Source organism: Branchiostoma floridae, chromosome 4 (genome assembly GCF_000003815.2).
Source record: "Branchiostoma floridae strain S238N-H82 chromosome 4, Bfl_VNyyK, whole genome shotgun sequence".
NCBI lineage: Eukaryota > Metazoa > Chordata > Leptocardii > Amphioxiformes > Branchiostomatidae > Branchiostoma > Branchiostoma floridae.
In genome coordinates, this window is record NC_049982.1 from 9,805,948 (window position 1) to 9,820,830 (window position 14,883).

The 14,883-nt window shown below is 44.5% G+C and overlaps 2 protein-coding genes across 4 annotated transcripts in view; one reads left to right on the top strand and one right to left on the bottom strand.

Moving 5' to 3' along the window:
* Positions 1 to 3,323: 3,323 nt before the first annotated feature.
* Positions 3,324 to 9,525, top strand: LOC118413995 (titin homolog). Of its 3 annotated transcripts, none has more exons than XM_035817692.1 (8): positions 3,324 to 3,477; positions 4,567 to 4,782; positions 5,458 to 5,564; positions 5,899 to 6,072; positions 6,323 to 6,438; positions 6,805 to 6,958; positions 7,588 to 7,718; positions 8,076 to 9,525. In XM_035817692.1, exons 2-8 carry the CDS (start codon positions 4,696 to 4,698, stop codon positions 9,089 to 9,091), a joined length of 1,785 nt encoding a protein of 594 aa, XP_035673585.1. In that variant the 5' UTR covers positions 3,324 to 3,477; positions 4,567 to 4,695; the 3' UTR covers positions 9,092 to 9,525. The 3 variants fall into 3 exon arrangements, with proteins under 3 accessions (XP_035673585.1, XP_035673587.1, XP_035673588.1); XM_035817694.1 differs by having other exon boundaries at positions 5,902 to 6,072; XM_035817695.1 differs by lacking the exon at positions 4,567 to 4,782 and having other exon boundaries at positions 3,326 to 3,477.
* Positions 9,524 to 14,883, bottom strand: part of LOC118413997 (prostaglandin reductase-3-like) — a 6,382-nt gene continuing 1,022 nt past the window's right edge. The window contains exons 5-10 of the mRNA XM_035817697.1: positions 12,174 to 12,248; positions 11,981 to 12,052; positions 11,533 to 11,594; positions 11,121 to 11,223; positions 10,569 to 10,757; positions 9,524 to 10,293 (exon numbers count right to left, since the gene is read on the bottom strand). Of these exons, the coding sequence (XP_035673590.1) occupies positions 10,225 to 10,293; positions 10,569 to 10,757; positions 11,121 to 11,223; positions 11,533 to 11,594; positions 11,981 to 12,052; positions 12,174 to 12,248 (570 nt within the window). The 3' untranslated portion in view covers positions 9,524 to 10,224. The remainder of the gene's footprint in view (positions 10,294 to 10,568; positions 10,758 to 11,120; positions 11,224 to 11,532; positions 11,595 to 11,980; positions 12,053 to 12,173; positions 12,249 to 14,883) is intronic.

Sequence of the window (14,883 nt, forward strand, 5' to 3'; positions counted from 1 at the left end):
GGCTATTGGTGATGGTGGTGCTTATATAAAATGTATTGTAAGCAACAACAAGTGTGTTGTCATCAATGTCATATTTTATGTATTTTTTTATTGAATAGTAGTGGATGGAATGTTCACCATATAGGATAGAGACGTGTATTGTAAATCAGGAATGGGTTTCAAGGAAAAGATTGGAGTTGAAATCGCATTGGACAGTTTTTCTGGAGGCCAGCCTCTCCCGGCCTGTGTTGTCCGGTATTTGGTACAAGTGAACATAAATACTCCAAGGCCGCTCAACACCATATCAGTCGGGTTCGAATTTCTCGGTTATTGCTGTTCTGTGTATCCTTAGCAGAGCAGGAAATCCGTTCAGGGAACGGCAAACTGCAAGAACGATAGTGGTTAGGGATATACGTTCTAACAACGAACCGGACAAACACAATTAGCGACTGTCTATGATCATGACACGAACATAGCTGGTGCGGTCGGGACGGTATAAATCACTCAATTCTAGACTAGGAATCGGTTCCCAGGGCAATATACATACAGTCTAACCCTAATCCATTTGAGTTACCTGTCATCAAACTACGACCATAACCATATTCATACTTCTGAATTGAAAAACACTTAATTAGTTTCACTACCTCGGTCATTTATGACACATTTCCACCATGGGAAAATTGACGAAACAACGTTCTTGAATGTTGTATACAACCTGGCCTAATAAATCATTTGTGGGACATGCCTTACGGCTAGTAAAAGGCCAGTGTGGTATGAATAATAATTCTACCATGAACTGATGAAAGAACTGTAGGAGGGGTAAAAATGCACTGTTTTGAAGAAATTGTTGTATCATTTAAAGCAAGATGTTATGGTTATCATTTTGTCATGTACATGCTCTGAGAAGCTACAGACAGCCCACCTGGTAACTGTAATTAGTCTGTTATCGTTGTGTGATAACTGCTGACAAGGTGTTATCCTTGGTATTGTTCTTTGATGAACTGAAGATGAAAAGAACAACAAAGCCAATAGCAGGTACATGTGATAATTATTGTCATATGCATAGCTCGTTCACTTGTAGACAATGTCTGGATATCTGTCTGGGATTTTGAAATAAAGAAGCCAGGAGTTGTTGGGTTGGGAAGACAGTTGGACAGAGACTTGAGTGACAGAGAGAGCAGAGAGAGGGTCCCGACGAACAGCTCCCGTGCGTGTCTAACGGCATGACTGCGTCCTGTGTGTGCTTTCTTAGTCCTGTAGTTTAAACGTTCCTCGTGCAGCATTCAAAGAACCTGGGGCCACAACATCGGAACCCTTACATTTGGCGTTGTCGAGGCAGGATGCTGCGTAACCAAGATCTAGAGGGACGCTGCGGGACGGAGACACGCCAGGACCAGGAGCCGTGCCAGGAGATGCGCACGGGAGGGCAGGAAGGCCGCGAGGTGGAGAGGCTACCGGCAGGACTGACGGCGGCCGACATCATGGTCAGAGTGCGGGCCGCGACTTCGGCATGGTACGAGGCGACGGGGCGGTCGGTAGGACAATTGAAAAAGAAGCCGGGTGGAAGTTGTTGAACGTGAGTGTGCCCTTGACTTGAGTGGACAGAGAGAATGCCATGCTCACGCTGCCTGACCTGTTGTGTTAGAGCTTAGCCTAGTTATGTTGGTTTTGACTAGTAGCAAGAAGTAGTGAATAGTTGTAGGTGGACTCTCTTTAATAGTTGTTGTGATGACAAGCGGCAAGACTTCCCTGTATTGTTATACTTGTATTTTACTGCATAAGTCCTGGATTAGTGTTGTGCGGCGGCCAGAGTTATTGTTGTGACGTGAGACTGTGATGTAGATAGGAGGAGGGAAGAGAAACAGTGAGAGTTGTTTTGAGGAGTTAGGATATTGAGAAATGTTGACAGTGTAAGAGTAAGTTGAATGTTTATGTTTTTGTTTACTTCCGTACTAATTGTTTTACATGCATCTGAAGGCAGAAAGGTGTTTGATGCACTATAGACAGTTCAGGGCCTGTGTTAGGTTAGTAAACAGGAATTTCGATAGGTCTGATAGGACGGTCAGGTTGTGTGCGTGTGTGTTCTGTTCTTTCTCCATGGCTTATCCCTGCATGGGTCACACCGGGCATAAGAGTGTTGGCGAGTTCGTGGTCATGCCACGCGTTAACCATGCCCACCAGACGGTCGCGATCCAGTCAACCCCCTTACGGGAACTCCTGCAGCGTCAGCATCGTCGCCGGGCCACCTTCCAATGAAGACCGGTGAATGTGACAGCACATGAGGAGCGACTTCGGAAAGGACGTCTGTGGCCGTGCGACAAAGGGACGGAGGGAGGACAACACGACATGCGAGAGGGGAGCGGTACTCGGGGATAGGAGGCCGCGGACAGTAAAAATGGCACCCGATCGGCTTTGGTGCGTGAGCTGAGAGGTGTGCTGAAGATGAGCAGCGGAGAGGTAGAGGACATTGAGACAGTTGAAAAATCTGTGGACTGACCTGCTAAGTCGTGAACTGTATCTGGTTTATCAATTCCACCAACATGTATTGTCTATTTGTGTTTTTTGTTGTTGTTTGTTGTATTCTACTGTGTAACATGATAGAACTGTTACTGTAGTACTCGCCGGGACGGCTCGTGGAAAACTTGGCGGTGGGTGTAGGAGGGGTAAAAATGCACTGTTTTGAAGAAATTGTTGTATCATTTAAAGCAAGATGTTATGGTTATCATTTTGTCATGTACATGCTCTGAGAAGCTACAGACAGCCCACCTGGTAACTGTAATTAGTCTGTTATCGTTGTGTGATAACTGCTGACAAGGTGTTATCCTTGGTATTGTTCTTTGATGAACTGAAGATGAAAAGAACAACAAAGCCAATAGCAGGTACATGTGATAATTATTGTCATATGCATAGCTCGTTCACTTGTAGACAATGTCTGGATATCTGTCTGGGATTTTGAAATAAAGAAGCCAGGAGTTGTTGGGTTGGGAAGACAGTTGGACAGAGACTTGAGTGACAGAGAGAGCAGAGAGAGGGTCCCGACTCACAGCTCCCGTGCGTGTCTAACGGCATGACTGTGTCCTGTGTGTGCTTTCTTAGTCCTGTAGTTTAAACGTTCCTCGTGCAGCATTCAAAGAACCTGGGGCCACACCATCGGCCCCCTTACAGAACGTTATTTTCAAATAATATAGCCGTCTAATTTACGATCGAAGAACGAACCAAACAAAGAGCGAAACGACAAGGTTAATTTCCATTGCGATCACAATGAATATGGAGTCACTCCTTGTCTTTATATGATCCTGACGACCATTCGCGTGAAATTATTCCCGGTATGTCATATGATATCCAGCCCACTACCCAGACTATGGCATTTTTACCGACCAATATAGATGACACACATATACTGTGTCATTGCGCCATCGCTTCCCCGGCTGCAGTTCCGTTCACCGGGGTCATCTACACCGGCCTTACATCTCTCACATTTTGGATTGTTCAAAACCTGTAAGTACATATTTGTCATCAAGACTGTCCGGATTTAGATAGCACAAAAGTCTGTATATCTGTAGAAATGCAGATTTGAAAGAGCATTCTAGCCGTAATGTTGTTATCTTTCACAGATAGCCATTTCGCATGATATTGATATCGAACCAGGAATTTATACCATATACACATAGTCCATGTTTAATTTGTATTTTTGTGGTAATTTTCATTGAAAACTTGAGTGATGAAAGCGAAATACCATAGCTTAGTTCTATCATCATAGCTTATCCTTATATTGTATATTCAGTATACAATGCGAATGACGAAATGTGCCACAGGATAACGGACTGGTGCCATGAGCACGTACATACAATTTGTTTTCAGCATAACTGACATGCTTGTCACCAGTCGACCCATGTCTTGACATATGATGCAGACAACACCGATTCTACCTCAGCAGATTTGATGGCTAACAGTCATGATCACAAACACCATCTACTGACGACGCACGTTTTCCTTCCCGTGTTTGTCAAACATGGGACTCATGACCAAAGGGTATTGTCATTTCGGGGAATGGCATTATACATTCAACGATTGTCCACCCTCCCAATCCGTATGCCTCTTTCATGCCCTCTCTAAATAGATCCACTAACCCGTATCACTGTCCCATCCCATAAGTAGGTTGACCATCCCTTAGCCCCGCCCTCCCTGACATTGCTGCCTGGTTTGGATGAGTGTGTTTCGCTGCGTTTGGAAATCTTTGGTATTAGTTCACATTGGCTGTGTTTGACAAGGGAACTCCCCCACACACATGTCATCCCCCTTCACCTACCCTCATACCAGTGTTATGATGTTGACGACATCAATTCTCTTGCTATAACTGCGCCATGGCTAGCTCCCGTTCTTAGCACTGTCCTGTCCTTCCTTTCCAAAGCATAGGACTGCCCAACGTACACCATTTTTGACTTAGACAAGACGCACCTCGTTTTTAAGACATTTGATTTTTTAGATATCAGTAGCTGCATGTTTCTACGTACGGCTTACCTGGTTGTAGAAACAAAATACACAGTCTTTAGCTAGCTGACATCTGAGTTTTCTATTCACGTCTAGACCCCAATCTCTGACTCAGAGAACGGGTGCTGGCACGTTGAACAACACCATCGCCGTCCACAAGAACACCACCAACAAGATTTATCCGTCCACAACTAACACGTCCGTGAAGAAAACACCAATCCAAAGATGAGTCTGTTCTTCCAATACGATTACGGGGCGAACGTCCTCAGCAGCCCTCGGTACGACCACCGAAGGATGCCGATGAGATATGAGGTCACACACCTAGTTCCTTTTAGGCTCCGCATGTTTGGTTTTGCCAGAAATTTGGACAAGTACATCGCCTTTTCCGTTTTTGACATAGGGCACGTGAGAAGTTAACTTTTCAGTTACAGCACATGGTCTTTCAATAGATAATACCCCTATTGTTCTTGGCCACACAAAACTTTTTGGCGCGATGGCATACGACATCCATGCTATACAGCTGCCACTGGTAAGGACTTTCGGAGGAATGGACATATCCATGACATAGGGATAGGTGAGGTGATGGTTAACAAAAGGTAGTAGAAGGACGAAGCCATCTAACAACACCAAAGGGAGAGGATAATGTCTACGAGGACGAACAAACTGGATTCCATCATTTCATTGTCCTGATATTTGGTAAACTAAGGACGTAGAATAGATGGTTTGGAATTTACCGGCTGTCTTGATGAATTGACGTAGAGTATCCATGTATACAGTCTAGGGATACAAAGATGTAATGCTTATTTACTATTCTATATATACGTCATCACACATCCATGCGGTCTTTATTGATATGCATGACCCGATGATCTTGAAGTAGGTGGCAGTGCAGTCTTGTCAAAATCGGTACCGTGTCGCTGATAGGTACATGTTGCTGCTTAATATAGCCACGGGGTAGAAGTGTAAAATGTGTGTCCTGTCCAACAGAAAATGGACCCCTCTCTGACGGCCCGGGCCCTGCTCTCGGATGCGGGGGCGAACTACTATCGCAGGGCACCACGGGCCGCCTTCAAGCCAAGCTATGAACCACTGAGGTAGTCACACAATTATAACCAAGCATGCGATGTTGTATGATATGCACGCTCAGTATTGGCCGACTTACAAAATTTCAACTTCGTCTTTCTCTGGTATTTGCCGACTTTAATGCAAACCAGTAGGTTGCCTTTGTGTTGGCAATGTCATAAAGTCAACTTGTCAAAAGTAACTTTGTTTCCAATGTGCCAGCATAAGCCTGACTTTGCTCCCTTCAAGGCTAGCCTTATCGTTAACAACGCTCGATGAACAAAGAAACGCACTAACTCACAAACTATTCATGACTGAGAACACTATCAAGAAAGAAACTCACTTTCTGTTACATCTGAAATCCAGCAGGCCGAGACGTTTCGACCCGTCCAAATACGGGGACGACGACTTTGACCGCTACAGCGCCGGGCGAACCCCGCCGCGAACCCCACCCCGGTCCCGTCGTTATTCGGAGAGCGAAGACTTCGAGAGCACACCGGTTCGGTTGGGGAGGAGGGGCAGCTTTTCAGGATCACCAAGGTGTTGTTATGTACAGTATCTAGAGGATGTGCAATTTTTCAAAAGTTAGTCTGTGAACAGAAGGGCATTGAAAAGAGTGCGCATGCTATTAAGACAGAATGTCAGTAAAACACCAAGCAACCAGAAATCACCACTATAAACCATTGCTTATCGTGTGCCGTTTATCATAATTTATCACACTCCACACTGTGGTTTCTGAAAAAAAAATAGAAGAACAGTTACGATGACTTAAAAAATCGTTGTCTTTCAGCTATGGACAAGAGGAAACGTTTGATGACATCTTTGACCCGGAGAGTTTTGGACTTCCGCGTAGACCATGGTCCTACCGAAGGCGACACGAAGAGAAAAAGGTGTACATGCCTAAAGGCAAGTCATTTACTGCAATATAATTGACATATATGCTTCACTACATGTATATTTAAGATGAAATACGCTTTACTGGTCTTGGGTCAGTTCGGATAATAGTAAGCCTTTGAATTGATACTTGATAATACATTCATGGTTATACAGTATGATGATAAAGTCAATGACCAACTTTTCTTCCTATTCGGTGCATACGGTGTCATGCACAAGGCATGGTCGTTTTTTATTAAATGGTCCCACGACCCAACGTACTATGTCTCATGACACCGTATAATCTGAGGGTACAAGGAAAACCCTATTCTAAGACGAGTGTGAAAAATGATGACGGAAATGTACGATTGTTCTTCCCTCGCTCTTCTGTGGTATCAGGGAAGCCACCCATGTTCACTACCGGCCTGAGGACCATCACTGTGGGGAAGGGAGTCACCGCGCGATTCACGTGCTCAGTGCGTGGTGATCCCGTGCCAAGGGTCAAATGGTATCGTGATGACGAGATCATCACCCACGACGGTTTCAAGTACAGGTAGTGTGTATGGTACTTTTCAGGCACACAATTCTTTCTTGTGAGCCACTGAACGAGACATACATAATGAATGCACTGATGCCTGCAATGGCAAGATAACAGCTTTACTCGAGATCGACCATTATGGCTTTGCGTATTTCTTTGATGTACATGCTAACATGTACATGTACTTGTGACTGCTTTAGAGACAATAGATGAAACAATCATTGATTTGCAAAATAACTTTAATTGATGGTAATCAGATATTCAAGATAGCGATCATTTGGATGTTGGTATTTACCAAAAAATTGAATTAGTCATTGACTTGGCAAATAATACAGGCTTCTCCCCTTCTCCTGCACCTTTATTTACTGTAAATGCATTTAACTTCGCGGGGATTTAATTTCACGGAAGCGGGAAAAAGGACTTTTCGCGGTGGTTTTATTTTCGCGGTAACACCATAGACATGCAGTCTAAAATAATACCATAATAGAAAAATGTTCGCGGTGGTTTTAAGTTCGCGGCGAAGTGGCCACCGCGAAAACCGCGAACATTAATCCACCGCGAACATTTCTGCATTTACTTCACTTTTCTTTACTTCATTGTTATTGTTTTGACGTGCGAAATAAACAATCTTTTTTTACTTGCAGGGCCTATGACGTTTGTGGCGTGATGACGCTGGAGGTACGTCACGCGAATGTCCGTGACACCGGGTACTATACCTGCATGGCCATTAACGACTCCGGCACCCGCACGTCGGTCGGCAGGCTGTACGTGTCCGGTACGTGATGCACCTTTCTGATGGACGTGATAACTTAGCCACGAACAGACAAGTAAACACATAATGTTGTGGAATGACAGGGTTTTCTTATTCCAGTTATATCAGCTAATGCCTCATAATATAGGGGTCGTGCAGACAAGTCCTCATCAAATAAATACAACCTGTATGTCTGTATCTATATAGCCGGTATAACCGCCCTTCAGCGTAACGCACCAGCTAACCTACAAAATGGTTGGGAGGTTACACTCATCAGATGACAACCACTTGGCGGGGAGCAGTGTTTGGTGCACAGTCAGTCAATGTTCACAACCCGGATGTTGTAAGAGATATCTTAGAATCATCTTATTCTTCTTTCAGAGAAAATGGGGGAACAGCTTGAGAAAGAAATGGATGAAGAGATTGCGGCCAGGAAAAAGGCCGTGGCCGCCGCCGTGGCCTCCGCAGTCTGGGGGGAGGGAGAGGACGCCGTCACCGCCATCAGGAACACCCTGCACGCCGCCTCACAGGACAAAGCCATCCCGGAGGGCCCGCTCTTCGGACCGACCCAGCCGGAGAGCAGGGAGCTGGAGATGGGCGACGACAGGTTTGGGGAGAGAGCGGAGGTTGGAAGAGCCGGGGACGTCCAGCTCTACGAAAGGGAAGGAAAAGAGGGCCAAGGCGGCCCGGGAAGGAAATTCAAGGGAGAAATCTCTGCCGATGCTTACGAAGATTATTCGGGTCCTGGGAGGAAGTTCAAGGAAAGGCCCGAGAAATGGGATGTGCAGGCCTTGAAGGAGGAATACGCCGCCGGTCCAGGCAGAAAGTTCAAGGGTGACATCTCTGCTGTAGCGTACGAAGATTATTCGGGTCCTGGAAGAAAGTTCAAGGAAGGTCAGCCCACTAGCGCTCCGGTGGAGCCTAAAGCCGCCCAAAAGGAAGCTGAGGGCCCCGGTAGAAAGTTTAAGGGAGAAATTGCTGCAGATGCGTATGCAGATTACCAAGGCCCGGGCAGGAAGTTCAAAGACGGAGAGCCCAAAGCTCCTACAGCGCCACCAGCCCCACCAGCCCCGCCATCAGCGGACAAAGCAACTCCTTTCGCCAAGAAGACCAACCCGTACCTGAAGCTGAGCCAGACCAGAGTGGAAGCCAAGGTGGGGGAGAAAGTCGAGTTCGCCTGTTTCGCCACCGGGGACCCGATCCCAGGGGTAGAGTGGCGGAAAGGCAGCAGCATCCTGCCGTCATCAGGCCGGTACGACCTGTACGAAGACGACGACGAGGTCGTTTACTTCGTCATCCGCAAAGTGGTCGAAAAGGATGCTGGAATCTACACCTGCCACACATCCAACACTAAGGGTACGGTCACAGGCAACGTGGAGCTTGTAGTACGCAGCTAAATGTACAGAATCCAACTCGAGTAGCAGTCAGAAGTTGCATTGTCTGGAATCATACTTAGTAACATTGAGATCACCCCAGCCTATCCCACAAGCAATGCGCAAGTAGTCTTATTCCTTCGCAAGATGTTCTGTAGCGTAGTAAGCTGTTACAAGGCCTTGTCAATATCATCCGTAATCCATCCATTCATTCATACAATATTAGTGTCTCCCTCCCCAAACAGCTGATTACTTACATGAAGTCACATGGTAAACATTGGCAAAACTTCCTGATGACCAAATAAATATGATGTCATCTGGCTGTACACAATGGAGAAACGTTAAAAATCAATCCATATCTTTGATAATGAAATAATATTGTTATGACGTATGGCAATTCTTTCAACATAAAAGCAAGGATAATCATATTGAGGTTGCAATCACGGAGAAATGGAAGCATTTCTGGTGGAGAAAACACATTGTACAGTGTTGGCTGGCCCAAGTGGTATTTAACATGAACCCCACGTTTTATACTGAAGTAACGACAATTTCAAATAAAGTTACCAAAATTTGAAGAACATCTTACTGTTTTTATTTTCAAAATAATCCAATTAATGGAATAGCCATTGTTATCAACGACCATTATATCTTGCATGATACTCATCGTTGTGTACAACATTTGTATTATAATGCAATACAATGCATTATGCAATACAGACAAACTGTAAATATCACCAACTGAACTGGCAAACAGTAAAAATACCTTGTGCCTGAAAATAGTGTGATGTAAAGTCAGACCCATGTAAACATTTTCATAAATTTTCATTCTCAATTCTTCCTCAAATCAAAACAACACAGTACAACTGGCAAGAGCTTTCAATTATAATAAGAGCAAAAGACTATTGCGAGCATCATTGCTGAAGTGCCTATGTATCCAACATAACCCATTTGACAGTGGCTATACCAAAAATGTTATCTTCATTAAACTATCCTGCGCTATTATAAAAGACAATTACATTTCTTGAGGAGAAATGGAATATCACTATCGTATTTGGTAGCAATCAGAATTGATTATTATCATCAATGATTAATACTGCTTTCGATCAGAAATTCTGTATGTGAGAGATAGATAAAACTCGGACACAATCCAGTTGATACTACAGCTTGCTGTTTCCTTCTGGAAACTCGACGATGATCTTGCCTTTGCTCTGACCGGTGTAGAGATACTGTGAAACACAAGAAAGAACATTAAAAAATCACCAGGACAAAAAAACAAAACAAAAAAACAAACAAACAAGCAAATCAAAAACAATATCTCTGCTTTTACAGATGAAAGAAGATCTCTGCAGGACAAGACAGTTTATGTGGTTTTGACCACTGCATATTACTATGGTAGGTATGTGTTTCTAGCCGCATACTGTCAGAAGATCTAGATTTACATCTGCTCACATGTTCCCCAGATTTTAAACACAGAAAAAGAAAATGTAACCCCAGCCCTCACCTCCACAGCGTCAGGTATAGACTGCAGTCCTTTGTTAAAGACACCTGTCCCAGAAGCCTCGCCCCTGTCCACCTGTGACACCAGGTCTCCGGCATTGTACATGGACACCAGGCGCTGATAGTACTCCACCCACAGGTCGGTATAGTGGCTCAGGAGAAACCCACGCACACTGGCCGACTTAGTCAATAACTGAATATGAATATTGGTATGAATATGTTTATATCACATCATACTTGTTCAGTTTATCTATTCATTCAAGTCGAGGGCAGTGGGTAGGACTCCATGTTAGCATAGAATTTGATGCTACTTTCCTCAGCAAAGAAGACTGTCTGGAGTTTGAAGAAAAAATCAATCCAATTTTTCCCCTTGTTTACAAATCAAATGTCAAATCAATTCTTCAAATATGGCTATTTTCTCAGATGTTCACATTACAGGGTGCTCCTTCTTTACAATGAGGGCTAATGTCATATCATCGACCAGACTACCTGGTGTGCAATTTTGAAACATACTGTACATAACAAAAAAAGAGTTTAAACACTACAGTTACTACACCTTCGGAGGGAGGGTAGCCCCTCCCCTGATGGGCGTGTAGCCTGTGTCAGATTTGTACCCTGCGATGAACCCAATCACAATTAGCCTGCCCTTCAGAGCCAGCCTGCGAGTCGCAACATTAAATGGCACTGTTATCTATCAACAGATCCACAACACTCTTTGCAGCTGTGATGTTCGTTCATCGGGAGTCCATGAGGACCTTGCAGCTGTAGTACTCATGATTAAGTATATAAAATCATTGAATAGGTGTAGTTTTACTTCCTTAGAAAAAAATAGTGCAGACTTCTGTGGCACAATGAACATTTCTACATGTTAACAGAGAAGTGTTGCTTTTTAGGCTATTTCTTGAATGATAAGCTGCAGCTAGTCATGGAGGCTAAAAACACAGAAAACATCATGAAAAGTACCTTACCTGTTCACACAGGTGTCAAACATCTGTGCTCCAACAGACTCATAGACTACATCAACTCCTTTCTGAAAACAAAATTGAAAACACAGGTTTAGTTCAGAATATATCAGTTTCTGTCGTGATACCCGTAATATTGTTAGCCAGAAAAACATTCCCCTCTACTTTAAAAAACATAGCCTAGACCACATCTGCATATTAAGTGCCCGAGTGACTAAGGTAACTACACACCGGACTGCCATCCTCTTTGCAGCATCCAGCACTGAGCAGATGCCTCTGTACACTCACCAACACTACTCAAGATTAGATCGTCTTAGCAGCATCTGAACGTCTCTGTCTGATTCTCTTGACCAACCTAAAAGGTACAACAGTTTCAGTTTCCCTAGTCCTAGGACTATCAGTACTAAAGCGCCTGCAATGCATGTAAACAGATACAACAGTCTGGTTTACTCACTGGATATTCAGTCTTCAATACTTCATTCAAGTCCTCCTTCTTGTAGTTGATTGGACGATCACAGCCGATGCTCTGGGAAAATAAGTGTCGAGAAAGGTGGGTAAGGATGATTGACTCATAATGGAAGAAGGAAAGATTCTAGGGTAGGGGGTTTAGTTACAATTCAGCCAGCTATCGAAAAATTAATTCCTACCCTAAGAAACTCCATTTTTGTATCGGTAGAACATGTCCCAATGACATGGCAGCCTGCTTTCTTGGCCAGCTGTACCTGGAAAAGGGAAATGAGGTATCATGACCATGTGGTGTTTGTATGCAATATGTAAGGCTCATTTGAATGAAATTTAGTCTGTGACAGAAATTGATATTTCAAAGATCAGACACGCTATTTCTGTATCTTCTGTATACAGTGCTTCCAACATGATTTCTGATTGAAGGCTTATTAATAATAATGGTTTATTCAAAAGTCAGACGTCACAGTTGCCACCTTGCAGCCAACGGCTGAATTGCGTGGTAAACTACACAAGACAAAAATGTCAAGAGCTCTAGATACACTGATTAAAATATACTGGTCTAAATACACAAGTTAAAATCGTCGGTCAACGACGTTTACAGTTGATACAGTTTCGGGGTATTTAAATCACAGATGTTCATAGAATATCATACATATATATAGGATATTATCATACATATATAAAACAGTTCAAAACACAACGAGTAGCGAACACAGCGAAGGCAATTAAGCGTTCAGAAGTCTAGTCATGTGAGGAACAGCGCTGGATCTATATCTATCAGTCTTACAGTGTATAATGTCTAGTTTCTGTGATGATCGTGTCGACCTTCCACTTATTTCCCCCCGAGAAGAAGGGAGAAGGTGTCTGAATTGTTCAGATGACTGCAGTGATCTGGCGAACTTCATCGTTAAGGCTTCGCGACGGTCTTCGAGTGTGGGTAGGTCTAGTAAGTCACATGCCTTGGTGTAGGACGTAAAGTCAGGGCCTAAAATGATTCTGCAGGCACGTCTTTGAACAGATTCGATCTTCTTACTGAGCACGCTGGGTAGTCCGGGGTGCCACACGGGGGTACAGTACTCTGTTATGGGACGGATGTAGGTGATGTAGACTGTCACAAGATCTTCGGTTGGGAGGCGGAAGTGTTTGAGTTTACATAGGAGAAAGAGCCGTTGACTGGCTTTCTTATACATAGTGTTGACATGAGTGTTCCACTTCAGGTTTGATTGAAGATGTATTCCAAGGATTTTCATAGATGGTACTTCTTGGAGGACAACATTACTGACTGTGAGTGGGCGAGGGATGTAAGGGACTTTGCTGAATTGTATGTACATAACTTTGCACTTTCCAGGGTGGAGCATCATGTGGCTTTCTTTTGACCAGCTGTCCAAGTCAGTTAGGTCCTGTTGCAGGTGTGACGGGCTTACAGGTGGGTTTCGGACTTCCAGCATGTTCAAATCATCAACAAATTTCCAGCGGTTGGAGAGAGCTTCTTGTGCTGCACTATCAATGTAAGCAGTGAAGATAAGGGGGCCCAGTAACGTACCCTGTGGCAGACCACAAGTGATCAGAACGCTGTTTGAACACGAGCCGTGGTATCGCACCACTTGGCGTCTGTTTGTGAGAAAATCGGCTATCCATCTGACCAACGAAGGCCGCAGGCCGAGTTCAACAAGACGGCAAATCGCGACTGTGTGGCTGACTCTGTCGAAAGCTTTGCTATAGTCAGTAGAGACTAGGGAACAAAGAGTATTAGGCTTGTCACATGCCTTGAATAAAGTGTTTGTCATGTCTAGGAGGCAGTGAGTGGTGGATCGGCCTTTAATCCCACCGAACTGCTGAGCGTCAATGTTCGGGAGGATGTCTGTCATAGCCCACTGGCAGATGAAGTTTTCAGCGACCTTACTCAGGAGTGATGTTAAAGAGATAGGCCGAAGTTCATTTACGGACGGTGGTTTGCACTTGGGGACTGGGACTACAGTGGCGTTTTTCCACTCATCTGGTACTAAACCTTGTTGGAGCGATGAGTTTAGTATGTCTGCCAGCGGAACACTCAATTCATAAGCAAACTCTTTGATCAGCTTGCCGGGAATGGTGTCGGGACCAGCCGCTTTACGAGTCTTGATCTTTTGCAACTTCATGTAGACGTCCCAGTGATTTACTGTAGGCGGAGGTCGGGCCGGTAGGTAAGCTGGTAGCAATGATAAATCCAACGGCGGTAGGGAGTTGATCACAGTTGCAAGGGATTTGTTTATTGCGTTAGCAATACTATGTGTGTCGCTGGGATCCAAACCATCGATCTGGATGTCAGGCTCCGAGCGGTTAGAGTTGGCCATGGACTTGATCTGCCTGTGCCACGAAGTGATGTCTTCTTCTTTTAATGATTTGACGTTCGTGTGGTAGTACTTTGCCTTGGATGCGTGGATCTTGCGCTGTACGTTGTTTCTTAGGTGTCTGTATGTCATTTTGTCATTGTTCACGAAGGCTTTTTGGCGCAGGTAGATCAATGACTTGATTTCAGGTGTAATCCAAGGTTTGTCGAACATGTGTAGGCGGGTGAGTTTTACGGGGAAGAAATGGTCCATCTTGGATTGCAGGGTGTTGTAGAAAACACGGGACTTCTCGGCTGTGGTTGGGGCTGACAGGACTTCCGACCAGTCATGGGTAGTAATCCACTGACCGAATAGACGTATACTTGAGTCACGGAAAGGCCTACAAACCCGCTTGATGATCTTGTTGCTGACAGGAGTACTCTTTGCTTGCACGACGACGGTGTTATGGTCACTTGTGGCAAGGGGGTCGGATATGCTCGGAGTGGAATAGTAGGAGTTCAGGTTGGTGATTATGAGGTCAAGGGTAGCTTGGTCTCTTGTAGGGCGGTCTACCAGTTGACGT

What these genes read in the sequence shown, in the direction of transcription:
- LOC118413995 (XM_035817692.1), top strand. Translation starts at nt 4,696, where the DNA reads ATGAGTCTGTTCTTCCAATACGATTACGGGGCGAACGTCCTCAGCAGC. An exon ending in CCAAGCTATGAACCACTGAG is followed by an intron (nt 5,565 to 5,898) that starts GTAGTCACACAA and finishes TCTGAAATCCAG; the next exon opens with CAGGCCGAGACGTTTCGACC. An exon ending in CACGACGGTTTCAAGTACAG is followed by an intron (nt 6,959 to 7,587) that starts GTAGTGTGTATG and finishes TTTTACTTGCAG; the next exon opens with GGCCTATGACGTTTGTGGCG.